General features: G+C 41.9%; 2 protein-coding genes across 2 annotated transcripts in view; one reads left to right on the top strand and one right to left on the bottom strand.

The window, feature by feature from the left end:
- triob (trio Rho guanine nucleotide exchange factor b) overlaps positions 1-9,470 on the top strand; it is a 145,850-nt gene extending 136,380 nt beyond the window's left edge. The window contains exons 51-61 of the mRNA XM_030071844.1: positions 187-1,064; positions 2,511-2,761; positions 3,050-3,188; positions 3,285-3,312; positions 3,619-3,781; positions 4,207-4,328; positions 4,455-4,533; positions 5,302-5,502; positions 5,945-6,083; positions 6,362-6,548; positions 7,156-9,470. Of these exons, the coding sequence (XP_029927704.1) occupies positions 187-1,064; positions 2,511-2,761; positions 3,050-3,188; positions 3,285-3,312; positions 3,619-3,781; positions 4,207-4,328; positions 4,455-4,533; positions 5,302-5,502; positions 5,945-6,083; positions 6,362-6,548; positions 7,156-7,574 (2,606 nt within the window). The 3' untranslated portion in view covers positions 7,575-9,470. The remainder of the gene's footprint in view (positions 1-186; positions 1,065-2,510; positions 2,762-3,049; positions 3,189-3,284; positions 3,313-3,618; positions 3,782-4,206; positions 4,329-4,454; positions 4,534-5,301; positions 5,503-5,944; positions 6,084-6,361; positions 6,549-7,155) is intronic.
- An 8,185-nt stretch (positions 9,471-17,655) lies between these two features.
- On the bottom strand, positions 17,656-20,831 carry LOC115373444 (C-C chemokine receptor type 4-like). The gene is made up of 3 exons (XM_030071843.1): positions 20,709-20,831; positions 20,121-20,204; positions 17,656-18,926 (listed from the first exon to the last, which is right to left on the bottom strand). Exons 1-3 carry the CDS (start codon positions 20,747-20,749, stop codon positions 17,828-17,830), a joined length of 1,224 nt encoding a protein of 407 aa, XP_029927703.1. The 5' UTR covers positions 20,750-20,831; the 3' UTR covers positions 17,656-17,827.

Here is a 20,831-nt window from a genome sequence, read left to right as displayed (position 1 = left end):
GTGTGTGTGTGTGTGTGTGTGTGTGTGTATACACATATATATTATCTAATTATTTATTGTTATTTGTTCAAATAAGTGTCAGTACATATATGTTGTTTACTTGCAACACTGAAAATCTTTCTTTTCTTTTATCTTCTTTTCCTCCCAACTTTCCTCCTTGGTCTTATCCCTCCCCCTCTCCTCCAGCTCTCACATCTCCCATAGAGTACCAGAGGAACCATGTGGGTGGTGGTGGGTCAGGAGGTCCACCCAGCAGTAGCAGCAGCAGTGGTGGAGGCCTGCCTGGAGGCAGCAGTTCCAATAGCACCTCTAACATGGGAGGAGGAGGAGGTGGCGGCGGCGGCTCTGGAGGATCAGGGGGCAACTCCTCCTCTCTCTGCGGCCCTCGCTCCCGACCCTCCCGCATTCCCCAGCCCTCTTCACGCCTCCCCCAGCCTGTTCACCACCACCATCCCCCAGGCCCTGAGGGGCCTGACAGATCAGCAGGTACGTGGTCGCCTTGCCACCCGCAGACCCCTCAGTCCTTTCCCCCTAACCCCTATCCAGACACCATGATGGATGGGGAGTTGTTTGCCTCAGAGGTCCCTAAGATGAGGGTGCTGGATGGCCCTCGTGGAAGTAACAGTAATAACAGTAACAAGTCATCTTGCAGCACCGGGGGCAGTCCCAGACAGGGACTCAGAGGCTGCGAGGAAACCCAGATGCCTCAGACAGCTTGTATACCGCAAATGGCCGTGGCTCCTCTGAATCTGTCTGTCAAAAACCCTCGAGTCGGGACAGTTTCTCCTCTGACTTCACCTCAGTCCCCTGGAGGAGGAGGCAGCAGCCCAGCTCACAAAGGCAACTCTTTCTGGGCAATGGTCCCGGCCATGCCTCCCTCTCCCGCCAGCTGGCCTGGCTCTTTCTCCTACCCTGGTGACAGCGGCAGTGGGGACTCTGTGAGCAGAGGAAACCACGGGACGCCGTCTCACCATCGCCACTCCACCCACAGTAAGGACATAGACCGCATGAGCACCTGCTCCTCCACCAGCGAGCAGTCCATACACTCCACCCAGAGCAACGGGGTAAGATGCCAAATTAAGGCCCAGGCTTCAATGCAGCCCAGTGCTACTCACTAGTCACTAACAACGCCCCCTCACTGGCTGGCTGATCAGGCAGTCATCCTTCCACTGGCTCTGAGAATGGCTTGTATATGCAACATCTACTACTATTACTACTGCTGCTGAAGCACTGGAGATTAATGGCTATGGAAGTGCACTAACTTGGCCACTACAGTATGTGTGTGTGTGTGTGTGCGTGTGTGTGTTCGGGAAATTTCTCTGGATCTTGCAGATCAACTAACAGTGTGAGTCTGACTGTTAGAGCAGCTATTTAGTATCTACTATCTTAACATTCTCTGTTGACTCTACACTATGTGTTTGCTTCTAAACCGCAGCTAGTAGGCACTAACAGTCACCAGAAATTTTAAAAAATGATTTCTCTTTCACTTCACACTTTTATTGTCACATGGAAATCTTCGCAATTATCCAAGATAATCCTTCAGTAGTCATGGATTTCTGTTTGGCCAAACATCAATACTTTATAATATGAAGAGCTCTTTCACTTTCATTGTTTCCTTATCCTCTTACCTTCCTTTCTTTCCTTTTCCTGTCAACTGGTTTAGTCTCCACTTTACAGTGAATAGCCTCAAGACTAAACTAGGTGTTCTTTGCTTCAGTTCAAGCTATTCTGTCTTTCTTCGGGTTCATGAACTGCCTTCTTTGTCTCTTGTTGCTTGGAAATCCTCTACTTTCTTCAACCTCTACCTGTCTTTGAGAAACCGCAGTGCCCTTATTGCCACACCATCCTTCTGGAGAACATAACCACTGTTTTAGATCTGACTAGTAGGTCATCACTATAGACATAAGCGAAACATTGGCCTAATTTTGCTTTAACCACACCTCTGCAGGATAACTGTGTTTTGTAATGCTTCCTTCGCCGCATGAGATCTGGGATATTAGTGGGGCCATTTGTGTGTTCTCAATCAAATGAAGCATTTGATTGGTGTGAACCTATTAATACACTTTTTTCCCCTCTTCACCATCTAATTATAAGTATTTGTGATTTACTTGAACATGTGCATGGGTGTTTATATCCTCACTGTGTATGTCCAGGAATGATGTATTACTTCTGATTACTTTGTTATTATTATTATTATTATTTTATGTCTGTGTGTCTTTGTGTGTGTGTTCGTGCAAGTGCAGATATACAATATGTGCATTTGCTCTTGTATATGCATGCACAGATGTGTGTGTGTATGTATGTGTGTATGTTGATTTGAGTTGGTGTGCATCTTATTTTGTCTGCTAATAGTATGCACATATGAATTTGTGCATATATGTATGTATGTGTATGAGAGAGTGAGAGAGTGTGCATATACATGTGTCTCACATTGTGCAGTGTTTATACAGCGTCTCTGGGTGCGCCGCCAAGTTAAAAGTCTAAAGTCATTCAATTCTCTACCCTGACAGAGTGAAAGCAGTAGCAGCAGCAGTGTGTCCACCATGCTGGTGACCCAGGACTATGTGGCTGTGAAGGAGGATGAGATCAGTGTGGTGCAGGGTGAGGTGGTCCAGATGCTAGCCAGCAACCAGCAGAACATGTTTTTGGTTTACCGGGCAGCCAACGAGCACTGCCCTGCCGCTGAGGGCTGGATCCCTGGCTATGTATTGGGTCACACCTCAGCCTCCATCACCCCCGAACTCCCTGAAGGAACCATCAAGTAAGGATTTGTAGCATTTTGTTGCAAAATACAATGAGTTTATCTAAAATACGGTATGCTCACTGGTGGTGAGAGTTTGGTATGTTTTCTAGTGCATATGGTATGGATATCTTTAGGTGTCTGAATGACAGAATTCATGGCAAAAATACTATCTTAAGTATATTAAATTATGCTGAATTTGCTGGTGATGATAATGAATTTCAGTTGCAGAAACTACAGTCAGATTTTAAAAACAATGCCAGTTGTAATAGGAGTTAAATGTTCTCTCCTTCATTTTGTATGGTTTAGAAAATCATTATCATGGCACACAGCGCTCCGCATCCGCCGTAAGTCTGAGAAGAGAGAGAAGGAGAGCAGGAAGGACAGCAAGATAGAGAACGGTTACCGCAAATCTCAGGACGGCCTGGCCAACAAAGTCTCTGTCAAGGTAGAGTGGAGGACATGCTTTGTGAGTTGTTTGTCCTAAATTACTGTGTGAGCAAGAACTCTAATACTGTTTTTCATTTTCATTTCACTCTTTCAGCTTCTGAATCCCAACTACATATATGATGGTAAGTGCACATATTTGCTTTTAGCCAATATTTGTGTGCACGAATATGCTTGCAAGTGCACACATGGATGTGCGTTTGTGGCTGTCATAAAGGAAACTGATGCAAACCCGTGATGCAAATTGCAGAGCAGTGATGCAACACTGATTTTACTTCCATAACAAGCCATTTTCAGTACCTATATTTTTAGATTTGCATATTGTTGTCATTTTGTTTTTATCTTCCTACATACATCCTGTTCTTGTTGAAATTATAGATATCATTTCACCCTCTCCCTCTGCACTTTTGTCCTCTACTTTTTTTCCCCAGCTCCACCAGAGTTCCTCATCCCTGTCAGTGATGTAGTATGTGATGTTGGTGATAGTGTTACTCTGAGGTGTAAAGTTTGTGGTCGACCTCGGGCCACCGTCACCTGGCGGGGACCCGACAACAACACCCTGACCAACAACGGACACTACAGCATCACTCACAGGTAAAGGGATATGCCATGTTTGCCAATGAAACATCTATAAATCATTACCACAACCATTTTGAGACATTAGTTTAATAACCATAAACAAAGACTCATAAACGAGTGTGCTACCAGCCAATGCTACCATTGCTTGACGGCACAAAACAGGCACAATTAGTATTTTTCAATTAACATACAATTTTATTCCCGTTTAACTAACCTAGTAGCATACTTGACACTTTTGAGAAACACAAAAACTTTGCTGTACATATGGACCCCCATGAAAACAAGATTGCTCATCTCAAGGGGTTATCCTTTAATAAACTTGAATATAGTGCTTTTAAAAAGGAAAACCTGTACATAGTTTGCAGAGAATCAACAAAAACAGAAAGCCTCAGATAGTGTGGTGCCTGATGTCTGATGTTGTGTTCTTTCCCGCTCCACAGTGAGACAGGAGAGGCAGCACTGCGTATCCTGGGAGTGTCTGTAGAGGACAGTGGTGTGTACACCTGTGTTGCAACAAATGTAACAGGCTCTGTCACCTCCTCGGCCAGCCTCAGAGTTTCAGGTGAGGGCTTACTCAGTCAGTTTGGAAAATGCACTGCATATTCCAGTATCATTAGTACTGTATATCTGTTTGGATCATTTCAATGTGTAATATTTGATCCATTCTGATTACAATATGTGTTCCCAGGAACCCCTGATGATGGCAGTGATGTCCTCTGGAAGAGCAACTTTGAGTCCTATTACACAGAGATCACTGAACTTGGAAGGTAACATTCATATTGCAACCAATTTACTGTTGAAGTCCCCTTGTAATTCAGTAATTTCACTCTCTTTTTTATTTTCATGTAATGAGTCATCAGCTCTTTTACTAAGAGACGAGGTCCTGAAATTACATTATTGTTGCTCTTATTATTAGTAGTAGTAAGGGCAGTAGTTGAAGTAGTGGTAAATGTAGAGCTAGAGTAGCTGAAAGAGGAGGAATTGTAATGTTTTGCGTACTAACTATGCTAAATGCACTAAATACTAGGAATAGCTGTGCCCTTGTGAAAAAAGATTGACAAGGTGAATGTAAGTGAAAGCTCTAATGCCTTTTTGAAATCACCCGTTGAGAAAAATGGGAAGAAAAATATGTGGGAGCAGATTGAAGACAAATTTTCACAACTAAAGACATTGAATGTGCAAAGGGGGTACAACTCACTTAAAGCACAGTGGCCATTTGACATTTCATGGATGTCTTTATCCAAAGTGTCCTATAGCACAACTGGAGCATGCAGTTCATTTTTAGCTGGATGACCATAGTGGGAAATGACCCCTAAACCTGACAGTGTGAGTGCACTCAGTAAAGTCAAGAAAAACTCAAAGGATAGATTGGCCACAAGACCGAGCACTGTCACAGTTGGATGTAACTTACATTTATTCTACTGACCTCTGAGTTAAAACAATGTGCAAACATGAATCGGTGCAATTAGGGAGATGCTCACAACACATTGTATGCTCAGTGTACCGCTCCTCATGTCCCCATTTCCTGTCTCCAGGGGCCGGTTCTCAGTGGCCAAGCGTTGTGACCAGAAGGGTAGTAAACGGACAGTAGCGGCCAAACACGTCAACAAGAAGCTGCTGCGCCGAGAGCAGGTCCTGCAGGAGATCAGACTCTTGCAGACCCTGGACCATCCTAACCTGGTCAAACTGCTAGACACATTCGAGACGGCCAACAGCTACGTGCTTGTACTAGAAATGTAAGTATAGTGTGTCTTTTACATTAATTTCAAATTCAAATTCAAACATCTTTATTGTCCCCGAAGGGTGATTGATTTTACAAGAAGTCATCATTGTCAAAAAAAAAAAAAAACACATAAAAACAAAAACAACAGTGGGGGCAACGACACTGAGCCCAGCAGCCACTGGGACACGACAACAGCAGGCCTGACCCGAGGCAACAAAGAATAAGTAAATACATAAATAAATACATCAGCATACAATAATACCACCATCAACGATAACAACATCCTGGCCCATGACTTGCTGCGGGCTGCTGCACGAGCGTACGCCCGTGAGAGGTGTGAAAGCATCTCCGTCTTGTTTTTGTTTTTGTACATTGTGTGTGTGTGTGTGTGTGTGTGTGTGTGTGTGCTATGTTACAGCACCTCATATTGACAGTCTGTTGCTGTTGTACTCCAGGGCCGACCAGGGACGTTTCTTGGACTATATCGTGAGCTGGGGCAACCTGACGGAGGAGAAGGTGGCTTTGTACCTCAGAGATATTCTTGAAGGTCTCCACTACCTGCACAGCTGGAGGATAGCACACCTCGATCTCAAAGTAAATACACACCCATTTTCAGTGTACCTTGTTTGTGTGTCCACAGATCATAGAATGTTTCTTCATGGACTTAAAAGAGAAGTAAAGCCAGGGAATTTGTTTCTGTGGAATCAGAGAATATCACGGAATTCTTTCACTTTACAGAACATGCCTGGTTACTCGTTCACAAAAAGACTCAGCAAATTAAAATGGGTACAGTGAATCTCAAGTTGATCCAAGAGAAGCTCCCCTCGGCATCTTCCACTCATGTTCAAAATGCCTTTTCCTTCCCCTGCCAGCCTGAGAACATTGTGGTGGAACATGCGTCTTCCCAGCCGGTGGTCAAGTTGACAGACTTTGGTGACGCGGTCCAGCTGATGCCCCCATCCTCCTACATCCACCCTCTCCTGGGGAGCCCCGAGTTCTCCGCTCCTGAGCTGGTCTTGGGTCAGCCTGCCTCACTGATGTCTGACCTCTGGAGCTTAGGTCTGTAGCATGTCACCATGTGCAACTTCAGTGTAGTCATGGACAGATATTTGATCATGTCAAATATTGCGACCATATGCATATGTGGCCATATGCACATTTTTCCACAATATTGATTTAATATTGATTTTTGTTTTCATTTTTGGTTTTATTCCATTTTTATTGGATGAAAAAAGTTGTTCAATCGCACTGCAGCTTGTGGCAGGTTACCTCAGTAACTACCAGTTGAACAGATGCACAGAGTTACAGTAATATCATGTAGACAGTAGGAAATGTTTATTAAACACATGACAGTTTTAAATAATGTTCCATTCCATGTGCATAAAACATTTAAGAGATTTTACAAGCCAATTTTAAAAATTGATTTTTTAAATTGTTGTGTTAATGTTGGTTTGGCTAATAATATCAAATATCATCATATTTTGATGGGACAGTGTTTTGATATTAATTTTTGGTCACCACCCAAGTCTACTGTACCTAATACATGAAATGAATATTAAGATGTTTTGGGAAAAGTCCAACAAAAGTTATTCCCAGTCTCCATCATTTCCTGTTGGGAAGAGACTGACTGAACAGCTGATTCTTTTCATCCCTCACTGACTGACAGGAGTGGTGACTTATGTCGTGCTGAGCGGCGCCTCTCCCTTCCTGGATGAGAGCGTGGAGGAGACGTGCCTGAACATCTGTCGTCTGGACTTCAGCTTCCCCCAGGACTACTTCCAGGGTGTGAGCCCGTCTGCCAGAGACTTTGTCTGCCTGCTGCTCCAGGGCGAGCCGGAGCGACGACCCTCTGCCGCCTCCTGCCTTCAGGAGCCCTGGCTCCAACCTCGAGGCGCCATAAGCCGAGACGCCACCTTACATCACATGCAGCTGCAAACGCTGCCGTCATCTCAGAATCACCACGCCACGCATCTGGACACCTCCAGACTCATCTCCTTCATCGAGAGACGGAAACACCAGAACGATGTTCGGCCAATAGGCGCCATCAAGGCCTTCCTTCACAGTCGCCTGCTCAACCACATCTGATTGGTCGCTGTCGAGCTGATAGAAAGCTGCAGAGCTAGTACGCTGACTCAAATGGTAACGCCCATGATGATATCGACGTGGCAGCACCGACTTGTAGCCCCCAGTGTCTGCACTGTTGTGATCCAGAATGAATTCCTGCCTGCGTTGTCCTATCCAATGATTTATGGTGGATGTGAAGCGAGCTAACTTCAGCTCAGTGTTTAAAACAAAACAAAAAAAAAACCTACTGAGAGGACGACCAACACCAGCGAGTCACACTGATGATGATCTCCTTCCCCCCCACTAAGCCACAAAAGTCCTGCTGCTGCTGACTGACTGACCTCTGCTGATATGCGCTTTGACTCTGATCTATGTTGGTTGGTTTTACCAAGACGTTTAGACACTTTTTTTCTCTTCCCCCCCCCCCCCCCCCCCCCCCCCCCCTCCTTGGCATATTGTCATTATGCCTGCACAACAAAAGAACTGTTTGAATCTGTTTGAGATTTCAAACACTGACTTAGCAGGGAGAAAACCAAGCTTTCTTAACAAGCCAGCGTGAGCAAGTCTTGTGTTTTTGGACAGTGTTAAACAGAAAAAAATAGAACAATATTGTAAAAAAAAAAAAAAAAGAAAAAAAGAAAAAAGAAATTCAGGTTGCTTTTGGTTGAACACAAGAAAACATTTGTTTTTTTGTTTTGTTTTGTAACGAGAGATTACTTTTTGTAAAAGAAGACATGTACAGTAAGGAAACAGAGAATTGTCTTTATTCGTACCTTTTGGGAAACAAAGGTTAGCTAGCGAGTAGAAAGAAAACAAGCTGAATGAGATATGTGAACAAAGTGGCGCCCATCAGCAGGGTCCACTAATTATAGAACAAGATGAAGACCAAAACCATGTTTTCCAGAAACACACTGTAGTTCTGTTAAATGCAATAGTTTGCTTATCCTTATGCCCTCCCACCCTACAGTTTGAAAAAGTGAAGTCATTTCACTGTAGTGTCACAGAGACAGACCTAATTAACTAGAGAAGAAAAAAAATAAAAGCTCCTCAGATTTCTAACTGCATCCGCCTTACTTTGTAAATAAAGTGTTCCTGCCTTTCATTGTCATTTTGAAGAATTTGTCTCAAACAAACAGATGCTATTTCATTTGCTGAGTATTAGTGAGTCCAGTCAGTTGATGGGCAGTTTCAGGGAGCTGAGAAATCCCTGTGAAGCCTTCTGTGGCTGGATTATCACTATAAATAAAACGCTACTAGAAATGCACTCATATTTTGCATCAATTCCCATGTGCAATGTTGCAGCTTTAACGTTTATGCAAATATTTATGAGGACTTGTGTTGTAGCCGTATTCTTAAAAAGGCATGTACGTACCTGGTACTGCGATAGATGTCTGTATTGTGTTAACTCTTCTGTATTAAGTTCAGTATTAATATCTTCAAACCTCCAATCAAGAAGGGGGTTTCAGAAATAATGTATAAAAAAATGTGTATATTATATAGGCACTTATGCTTTCAGTTTGTCATTGTTACATTTTTATTTTCTGTAACTATACCAAAGTAGACTATGCTTTATGTTTTCCCGCTAAGATGTGTTTTTATGATTTATCATGTTAAGTTATGAAAGACCACACTGAACCGAGACGTATGAGTGTTTACACAGGCTCAGTTTGGCTTTATTTATTCTTATTGTAATGAGCAGTTGTTTGGTGGTTTATTGCTGAAAGAACTAATTAACATTTCAGAATCACTTGTCTTTTTTTTTTTTTTTTTTTTTAAAGCTGTGCACAAAGTGGTTTGCTGTGTGACTTTGTTTGTCTTCTGTAGATAGATAGTGTTGTATGTAGTTTTCAGCATCTCTGTTTGACTTCATCATTACTTGGTTAACATTCTCACCAAGCAATAGCTCTGGAAAAAAAATTTTTTTTTGCATAGTGGCCAGCGCACCGTGGACTTCAAATAATCGAAGAATGCTGTTCTACTTTTGGGGAAACTTCTCTCAAAGCTTGCACCACCAATGTTTCAAGTATACTACAATAATCCTTCGATAAAGATCCATCAGCACTAACCTGTATCTGCCATTAATGAGAGCTTTTCCAGTTGTTTTCATTTAAATGAGTTGATGTCTTAAAGTTGAAGTTGTCCAAAACTGATGACTATTTTTTTTTTTTTTTTTTTTCAAGTGCCAGTTGGGTGAGTCTGTTTAGAGAGTTGGATGGAAGTAAAACCGCTTTTTTTTGTTGTTTGGTTTTGTTTTGTTTTTTTTGGTTTGATTGACTGATAAAGTTGCTAACCTGTTTTAATGTCAAAGTAAATAATGTGTTGAATTCAAGGACCCTTGTCAGTCTGTCAAGTCCAAGTCTCTCATTTCATGTCCATTTTATTTATTGGTGTCGAACTAGGTTTCCCAAAAGCATGTTATTACTCAGCTCGTCAAATTTCCATAAGCTCAATGGTGGAGAAATATGATCCAAGTGCTAAGATGCCTTTGGGAATGACCTATGACCTCGTCATTATGTAAAGTTGTACAGAGAGGGTCAGGCAAGGTGCCCATGCCCAGGATGTAGACCTCATATCTATGTCATATTTTATACATAATACACATAGTACAAGACTGCAGCAATGTCATTTTGAATGTCTTATTATTATGACTTTTTTCTTTTGCATGTATATTTCTTTGTACAGAAAATTGTGTTTACATGTTACTATGTGTTGTAAATATTTTATTTTGTCTTCTGTTATTTTGCCATTAAACATACAAGGAACAACACGTCCCTCTACAGCTTTCAATGCACATTTTTATGCACATTTACTCACGCAGATACCGCATGTGCTCAGTTTTGGCAACTTTATTCAGCTGAAGCCAATCAAAGACAACAAATTTATGCAGACCATTTCACCGGTAAACTTTGATTCATTTCAACCTGGAAACTGTGAGAGAGCAAATGGATGGTGTAGGCTTGCATGTCGGTTTATTTTTTGTTTCTTTCAATGATGGTCTAATGTGAACACAGTGAGTTTACTGTATGTGTAATCTGATTTGGGGAAAACCGCGGTTTCCAGCAAAGGATATTAAACCCATGAGACGGAGGAGGCACAGTGATATCAGGTACATGTATTTGCACAGATGAAGATCTGTACAGCTGATAAAAGCACAAGCCGAACCAAAGAGTATGACACTGATCTTATCTGTCCACTGCAGGAGCTGCTGCTGTGTACAAAGCATGTTTTTCCCCACCCTCTGACCCACTTCCAACTTCAGTCACTTATTATCTGAAAGAGAGCTGTGAACTTCTGAGTGAGGTTATTTGGGCAATAGGCTGCTTTTCACACACTTACACGCCTACATGTGAAAGTCTGCCCTTAAAAACTCCAGTAAGTTAAATCATCTCAGAGTTTTAAAGAAACATATGAAACTGAGCTTTTGAATAAGTAGTTTAAGTACTACTTGACCTTTTATTACCTTTTATTTGGTTATCTACCTGAATCTCTTCATGTTTAAGCGTGAGTGTATGTATTGATGTTTTCTGCAAAGGTGTTTATGGAAGTTTGGTCTAGGGTGTGAAATCCCTACAGATTTTCTCAGAATAAGTACAACAACAGCTTGTTTGCATGAAACCACAGATGCTATATCGGTGCAATCATCACACGATCTTGTCATGAGAGTGTCACGTTAAAAATGAACATGCAGCTGCCATAATGTTTCCATTATGTTTGTCATGAGATTTTGAATTTCACATGCCTTGCTTCGTATGAATACATTTTTGTTAGGCCTAAGGGGCCCAAACTGAGGCAAGACTCAGCATCTGGTCCCCATTCTCATTTAAAATTTCCATTACGCTGGCTCCTGATCAGTATCTTTCTTCGAATACTGAGGGAACTCTTTGAATGGCTGTATGCCTAGATGACACTTGTTTATATGACTCATAAATTATTTCTCTGTTTCAGTCAGTTTCAGATGTAGAGAGAGCAGTCAAATGTTGAATTCTGTGTATGAGTGAATGAGGAATTCAGAAGAGAATAGCAGTCCCGAGGGGGAGGATGTTGTCAGACTACTGGAAACCTGACTGTCATCAACTGACAGATGCATGCATATGCAAAGCCAAAATACTCCTACACCCAAACTGCTCTACCACAAGGTGGCAGCAAAGAACTGACAGTCTATTTTGAGAGCTCACAAGCACTACAGCAGTAGTTTGTGTTTTTCATACCATTTTCATATCAGTGCACTTGCAACCAGCTGACATTCTACCTTGAAGGCAGCAGCATTATACAAAATTAAACATACATGTGTGTATGACGCCATCAGCAGCATGTAGCTGCTGTATGCTCACACACTCTTGCTGTTTTTACTCCTGTGAGGCCAGTTGAAAAAAGATGCAATTTTCAATTATTTGCTTGATTCCCCTGGTCAGGACAGACTAAGGAAAAAGTACAACAAGATTTCCTCTTTTCTCTTGCCTGTATTTCCAAATTTTGCCAAATTCCTTCAGCTGCATTGGTCAAACCCTCCCATTCATCTCTTTCCTGATTGTTACACCCTCTTGCAGCAGAGATGCACATCAGCTTAATGAGGGGGTTTACAGTTTGTTGGTGAAGGCTTTTGCACTGTTCTGTTGCTGGTGGGCCTGGACTTTTTTTCTCAGGGACATGGAATCAAAAGGCAACAAGGGGGTAATTGTACTGGCAGGACTATTTGGATGAGCCATTCTCAACATGTCGTAGTGCTGCAGGTCAGTGTAACCCCTGGTGAGGTATTTGGGTGCACAGCAGAGGCTGCGCTGGATGAGACCCAGAAGACTGGGGCAAAGATGCCATCTCTTCATCGGCCCACGCAGCCAAGAACACTGTCCTTTTTCTGGACTGTGTGCTGCTGCTTAACTTTGTGGACTAGGGGAAGACCTTCAGATACACTATTCTAAGATTATTTTTTAGGCTTTTCTGCTTTAGACAGTCACAGGAAAGACAGCATAGAGACGGGATGACATGCAGCAAAGGCTCTGGGCCAAAAGAGCCAGGAGTTCAGTCTTAGTTCAGTCTTAATATTACGTGGGACGTGCTTCACACTTCCCCCTGAGCCGGCCATCTCTATCATAGAGCTATATTTACAACTCCCCAGACAGCGGCATGGGTTGTGCTCCATCAAAAAAAAGTCACCTGACCCCTGAAAAAAACAGGCCTAAGGCTTATTCTTGAGTCCTTGTAGGGGAAGAGGATGTCGTGCGACATCAGAGAGGAGACCACTTTTGGAGCAACTTGCCAGCTGCATCTCCAGCCTCTTTGTCCTGTGAGGTCAAACTACTGGTCCCCCTGCACTTGTCTCTTTCAGTAGCAGATTGTGGGACACAGGATGTGTATGCAACAGGGACTGGATGACGCAAGTGGGACCCCCAAGGCCAAGCATTATCCAAGGTAAGATCCAGGTAAGTCTCTCGGTTTATATGATTTTTATTTAACCTTTTTTTTTTTTTTTTTTTTTTTTTTTTTACCCAGAAAGTCTCTTAAGAACAATTTTGTATTTGCAAGGATGGCCTGCTAAGAGGCAAACTTCCTAAAGGAAAAAAAAAAGAAAAATATGCAAATAAGCAGCAGGCAGCAGAGCAAACAATGAAACCCACAACAGCCATAATCAACAAGCACCACAAGCAGCTGCACAATCAGTGCAACAAAAATATGAAACCATTGTAGAAAAAAAAAGCCACACAGGTAGCAGAGCAAGCAATGCAACAAAAAAGCACAAATCTACAGTTAGAAAACTTGCTGTGAATTAATTATGTAGATGAAAAACAACTGCAGCTATCAGAAGTATCCTTGATAGAATTCTTAAAGCCAGATACAGAGATATGTTTGCCCATTTTTTTGTTTTGTTTTTGTTTATGTTTTTGTTTTCAATTCATACCCGTCATAATGTGCAGAAAACTGAAATGAGGAGCGACCAAGAGGGCTATTTGCTCAGGGAACTGTTGGGAGTACATGGGTGGAGGTTTGGGTATTGCAGGTGGAAAATGATGCATGTGAGAGGTTTTGGAGAACGAGAAAAAACAAGACGGCTTGTATAAATAAGCATGAGCCGGTGGAGTGAACATCTAGTGTGTAATGAAGGCAAGCTTAAGGAGGAGCACAGGGTGCAATGATGGTTTTTATGAGGCACATCAGTTGCAAATCTGATAGTGGGGGAAAGTAAAATAAATAAATGGGTGAGCTATCCCCTTACAGAGGCCATGGCTTTCTACCAAAGTCATTGTAAAGATTCGTTTTGATGTTACAGAGAGCCAAAGCAGTGCAGCGGGTTGAGTAGCAGGGATTAGGGCTAAGGGTTAGTCAGCAATCCAGAACAACTACAAGCAACTTCAAACCTCATCATCGTCTCATCAGTTCAAGTCATTTGAATGCCTCTTGTTGATGGTGTGATCACTTGCTAGTGAATGTAGCCTTGGGAACGAGTACAAAAGAGAATTTAAGCCCTCTGGTTCTGCAGTGTGGTCATCTGTGCCTTCCCCCTGATGGTCTAAACTGATACTCCAGGTCTGAAATGACTGTATACTAGAGTTTCTTCAAATCATTGTGTATTAACCTTTCCTGTGAGGGCTCCATCCCAGTAGGAGAGTAGCATTGAGTCCTGCCCTTGGTTCCTGCATGCAGGACATACCAAAGTGGGTGGACCGGCTTAGCTTGCTATCTATCGGGACCTCATTGTGTTTTCTATGTTTCTGCATGCTTTATCTCTTCCCTATGAGTGGATATAGCAGTCTGCAAAAATCATGACTTGCATCTTCCAGGGGTTTAGTAATAGGCAGTGTGCATCATATCACAACATAGGTTGTGGAGTCTGAGGTGGTTGTGAGTCGGCTGAGGATGGAATTAAGTTGCTGTTTGGATGGCTTGGAGAACAGTACAATGGATGTTATAGTAGTCCATTCTAGTGGTTATGAAAGTGTGGATGTGTGTTTGGGCAGGAGCTCCAGGAGGAAAGAGAGACAATTTGTGGCCAATAATGATAATTTCTGAACTACTCAGGAAGTTGCCATGCATGTAGATTTTTATTTTGGTTTTCCAGTTGGAAGGAGAGTGGTAAATGAGTCACTGATTAGTTCAACCTCCCTCCAAACCCATCAGATAGGATATGGTGGAGATGGTAACACTGATATCTCAGTAAATTAAAGGCTGTAGTTTCATGCATAAAACACTGTTCAGATGATGGGGGGTGCATATTATCTTGAGGTAATCATTCAGTATTTCTAGAAGCTACCCAACCAAGAAGCCACTCAACCAAATGCTTATCTACTTCTAGTTATCTACTATCATCTGAAAATGTGCGTCATTTGATCATTAACGGCACTGCAGTGGCATCAGCATTATCATTCCTTTTAACTATGCAAGTTTTTTTTTTTTTTTTTTTTTTCATTTTTGCAAATGCATAGCAGAGACAGCAGAGGAAAAGTAACTTGCTGAAAGAGGCTGGTTATTTCCTTCCCTTGCTGGGTTGTGGTTTCACTTTACGGCAAGCTTCTTTGCAAGCTCACCACCAAAGATTCTGCGAACGAGAGCACAAAGTGTTTTTGAAGGACCTGTTATATTTATGTTACAACTTCAGCCACGTCCAGGCATGCAACACCAATACAGTGGCGTGAATCAGCACGGCCATCTGGTGCCAATGAATGTTTCCTTATGTAGAATTATTATGCATGTTGTCTGGAAACTGCTGTTTCATCAGTCCACAAGGACAAATCCTACATAGTGTGAATGGTCTGATTTCACTAAGGATCTCATCTTCCACACCATAAAGGCTATATGGAGTGGAATGCATGGGCGTGGATTTGGGTATGGACTGTAGGGACATGCATCAACCCTACTCATGTAAATGTAGCACTGAATTTCTCTTACCAATATTTATTTATTTGTCAGCTGATCTTGTCATTTTAACTCCACAAGGAGCTGGTATAAGATCTCCACAGAGTTGCCACTTGCAGGGTTGCCATGTTTGTGTGTTTTGAGCAAAAAGTGTGTTATTTTTAAAGCAAGATGCACAGGGTAAAGGCAAGACATGGGGGATACCTGACATGATTACCTGGCAACCCTCAGTCTGCGCGACACAGTGCACATGTAACAGTCAGCACTGCTGTAGCTTGCGTGAGATGAAGTGAGCAGCTGGGCTTTATGGTTAAAACATTAGCGTTTAATGATTTAAACATCACAGCAATAAAAATGTCACTGCTGGATAAGTCAATGCTATGTTTACATTTCAGGCATAATTTATTTGCCAGCTTGTGTTCATTGCTCAAATATCTTGGCTTGTATAGAACTGATGTTTAGTAAACTAACATCTAACTAACAGCTTCCATAACTTTTGTACGACCAGACCACAAATGATATTATTACTGTGCGTGTCATTATAATATCAACATTATTTACATGGAAAAGTAGCCATAGCATGCTGATTTGCTTTTGAATGTGATCTATCATTTAATTAGGAAAATCCTGTCAGCAGCAGGTGAAGCTGCAGGGTCTCAGGTGAGCTCTTGTGCCATAATGAATGGCTGGCTCTACATTCATGAGTTATTTGATTGAAAAGAAAAATAGTGGAAGTTTTTGAGGGAAAAAAAAACAGTTTTATTAGCCACAAAAAACTGGCAGGTTCCTCTCTATGTGTAGCTGTGGTTTGCAGTATTGGACAAGCTGTTCCATTTTAGGCAGGAGCACACAGCAGAACTGACAACCGTGCCCGTCGCTGAGTGAGTGAGTAATCAAATGATCAAATTATCATCAAGTTATACGATTGTTTTGCTAACTAAACATGTCAGTCATGTATAGGCCATCACTGGTCAGCCACGTGTCAGTTGCTCTTTCAAAATGAATCGTCACACTGCAGCTCATTCCACATTTCTCAAAACACAGCAGAGACAAGAGATAGAGAAAGTATAACCTGTGCTGAGACATATGATTCTGACGTACACAGCCAAGCTCCTGCGCACATGTGAATTACACTGTGTGGTGCGTCCGCAACAATACCAAGAAATGGCTGTTTCACATGAACGATATTAATATAACCAAGAGACTTACTGAGAAAAAAACCCCACGTTTTTTACATGGAGTGATTATCAACTATGACACAACTTGCACAAGTCTCATTTTTATATTTACTGGACACAGTCCAAATTGTTCCTCCTAAATGCGTGTATGAAAGAGCCTCATCCTTTTTACCCATTGTAAGACACTGAATAAGAGTGACAGTGGTGTGTGTGTGTGTGTGTGTGTGTGTGTGTGTGTGTGTGTGCAGGGGAGTGCATGTGTGCATGCATGTTCATGTGCATGCAGTCTGAATGTCTACTCAGAGATTTTGAAGAACATCTGGTTAATAAACACTTTATGCTTCATGAGGTTAGACATTGCAAATAATTTTGCATTCTGATGACAATATATTGCTGCTATGGAACTTTATGAAAAATCATGGTTTGAAATCTGCTCTCCTGTACAGCCATTGTTCATGGTATCGAGGTCAAAACAGACACTTTCCAAATGAAGTCACAGTCAAGCCATATCCTAGGCTTTGACCTAGTCATGTTTTAGCTGATGTTTGAGTAATGGTTGACACAGTTGTGATCTGTCACACGGAGGTGTTGCGAGTGTGGTCGACCTGTGGCTGATGGTTTGCGAACCATCCTCATCCAGTAACACATGACTAAACAGGGGGAAATTTTTAAAAACTGAAATAGAAATAATGACGACTCTATTTGGATTCTCCAATTTTAATGTTCAGCTTAGTATCTTCCCACCCATGACTCTAACCCTTAGTCAGCAGACAGTCTGTTGTTGCTAAGGGGAGTATTTACCTCAGACATGTTGATATGAAGTGTCTGCACTGACGTAATGTAAAACTCAGCTGATACAAAGTTGATATGTTTTCCAAAAAATGTTTTACTGGTACAATTAGCTATTATTTCTAACTTCAGTGCAGAGTATACTTCATTTTCAAATATTTCACGAGTAAAAATTTTATTGTATCCAAAAGCTATATTTACAGTATATTTACATCATGCATTCCAATGTACAGTACTTGTCAAAGTATAAATGGATTAAACAAGTTTGACAGACGTGCCATGGACATGCTGGTCTTCAGTCCTCTCTCAAAGGAAAGTTCTTGACAATTTTGGTAATTTGTGCTTTTAAAATGTTAAAGCTGTATTGCCCAGGGTCAGTTCTCTCACACACTCACAAACACACATCCAGTCATATGCACACACATATCCCAGCCCATTCTCATTCCCCAGAGTCCCACTTCACATAGCAGTGCTCCTCTCATCCACACTGGTGGTTTGGGAGTAGACTGAACCGTTGATTCTGGAGTCTTGAGGGATGAGGGTCTTCATAATCTGGCACAGCCTGCATGGTGACCTGTTCATCAGCCTCAGCAGGTGCTTCCTGAACTTCTGCCCGACAAACACATACAGGATGGGGTTGAGGCAGCTGTGGGAGTAGGCGATGGCCTCGGTGACCTGCAAAGCCTTTCTGATGGCCTTGCTGCTGTTGCATGCCGCGTAGACATCCAGTAGCTCCAAGGATTTGAAGAATGACGCCACGTTGTAGGGCACCCAGCAGCAGAAGAACACGGCTACCACTACAACAACTAAACGGATGGCCTGTTTCTTGGATGACTGGGTGTGCAGCAGCCTCATAATAATCCTGGTGTAACAATATCCCATGATGACAGCTGGGATCAATAATCCCAGAATGTTCATTTTAAAAAGGCCAAACAATGTCCATAAGTGCCTGTTGGATTCTATATCTCTGGCTGCAGAATACGAGGGAGCACAGTAATAAGTCTTATTACCATTTGTGCTTCTAGACTCTTCTATTGCGAGAAAGGCTATTTCAGGAAAAGAAGCCAAACATCCAGCCAGCCCTGTAACAACAGCTGCAATCACACCGTAGAACCGTGTCCGTGCTCTCAGAGCATAAACAGCGTGCACAATAGCCAGGTACCGGTCAATGCTCATCAAGGTGACGAAAAAGATGCCGCAGTAAAAACCAATAAAGTAAGCACCCAGGACGATCTTGCACATGGCTTCCCCGAATACCCACTGGTCACGGGCTTGGTGGGCTAGGAAGGGGAGGGAGCACACCAGGAGGAGGTCGGCAAAGGCCAGGCTCAAGAGGGACACGTCCGTCATGCTGCGCAGCCGCACACCACAAGCTATGATCCAGATGACCAGCGTGTTGCCAACAAGGCCCAGGAGGAAGAAGATCGAGTAGAGGACTGGGAGGAAATAGGCCTCATAGCGCTCGTACACACACCTCCCGAAATCGTAGTCGTCGTACACATTGTAGTCCATGTAAGGATAGTCGGTGATGTTGTAGATGCTGGACTCTGTGGCAAAGCTGGGAAAGAAATCGTAGAATGAAACATGCATGATTAGGAACTGAGAGTAGGTCAGATCAGGTTTTTGAATAACAATAACAGTACCGATGGTAAATCATCATACACACTCCCTCATAAATTACTGTCTTAGCACAAATAGAGCGATATGGACACAATCAAATCAGATATAGAATTAATTTTAAACTTTTATTGATCACTTTTAAAGCCCTACGTGGCCTCGCCCCTACCCACAGTAACTTGTGCCCTATGAGCCTAGCTGCTGCCTGGAAACTGGGCGTTTTCCCTCGGAGCCGTGCAGCTGTGGAAGGCCCTACCTGAGCAGGTTAGCAAACTCCATATCTCCTGTTTAAATCACTCCTCAAAATGCACTTTTACAAGAGGGCTTTCTTATATAAATATGTTGTTTCTCCTACATCTTTTATTACTAATATTTTTACTGTATTTGTTGCACAACTTTGAAGTTTTACTGTATTCATTGTATGCTTTGTCTTCATCAGGTCATATGTTTTACTTTTTATGTTTCTAATTTCCATTGCTCTTGATGGTGTGCATCATGTTTACATGTTATGTAAAGCACTCTGTAGCTATTATTAATATTAATATTATTATTATTACTAGTAGTATTAGTATTATTATTATTAAATGTCAGGATATGTTTTGTGGAATACTTTGATTTTAATGTTGTGATCATACAGTAGGGATGTGACTATTTAGTAATCAGTCATTAGGAATATGGATGTGATGGCAAATAATAACAGCTATAATAGTTCAGAAAATGATATCCCTTTATTGTAATGCAGCTTTAAAACCAGGCAAACACAGCACTTATTCCTCATCATGATGTTACAATATCCAAAATCTCAGATAGTCTCTCAACATGTTGCCAAGCCCTGAGCACAACTACACATGTAAAGCATGCTTCCACCCCTCTTTGACTGTGACTATTTTTAATTATATTTTCTAGCATTTGCATTATTTGTCAAGCCTCTCTGGGGGAAATGAATAGTAAATCAGTAAATGACATGAAACAGACAGAAGAGTAATAATGGAAGAGAAAACCAATAGGGGGCTAATCAAAAGCAGACTAGACAAAGCAAAACTCCGCTATGAGACCAGATGACAGTACAGCAAACAAAGTGAGAATATTGATCAATACTGGTGAGTATTGATATGAGTTATTGATAAAATCTTACCCATATGAGTAGTCTGTTGAGGAGTCCTCGCCGAAAACACTTTCAGCAACACGAGCAGGAAAAGTCGTGGCCATGGTTTTCCACCTGGAAGTCATTAAAATATGACCCACTTTCTGAGGACCTTCTGATGTTTATACAGTCTGCTGCTCATTTCTACAACTCTGACTGGATATTCTTTGTTTTGTTTTGTTTTTTCTTTTCTTTTCTCGTCTTTTCTTTCTTTCTTTTTTTTTTTTTTTCTTGTTTTGTGCTTTAAAAGTGTATGCAAATTTGTAACACTGTGAGTCCAGAGAAGTGTGCCATATGGACTCCAGGAAACTTGCACATGAAATATTTATGGAGGTGCAAGGGTCAGAGGTCCAAAACAAAGTACTGAGCCTTAAACTAAAATTTAACCCCTAAAAATATTGACTAGCTTATCTCTTATTAAATTTTTGTAATGACTGTTTAAAGGTCTGTGTCTCCTGTGAACTGCATCAGTGTTTTAAGCGACAAAATACGTTACATACTCATACTCCTACATCACACAGGTGATTTCATTTTCTGATGTCTAAATGTTGCAGAGCTGTATAAAATTTTCAGACTTACTGACTGCCAGTGCTGTTAAGAGTGTAGTTGGTGTTGTTCATCCTTCACTGTATTGTTGAGATACGAGGCCGACAGATTCTCTATTGTGTATCCAGTTGGAATGTGCCTTGTGTACACAGCTAA

This window comes from Myripristis murdjan, chromosome 16, assembly GCF_902150065.1.
Source record: "Myripristis murdjan chromosome 16, fMyrMur1.1, whole genome shotgun sequence".
NCBI classification, from domain to species: Eukaryota; Metazoa; Chordata; class Actinopteri; order Holocentriformes; family Holocentridae; genus Myripristis; species Myripristis murdjan.
The sequence above is the reverse complement of the archived record's forward strand: the minus strand, read 5'-3'. Positions and strand labels throughout refer to the sequence as shown.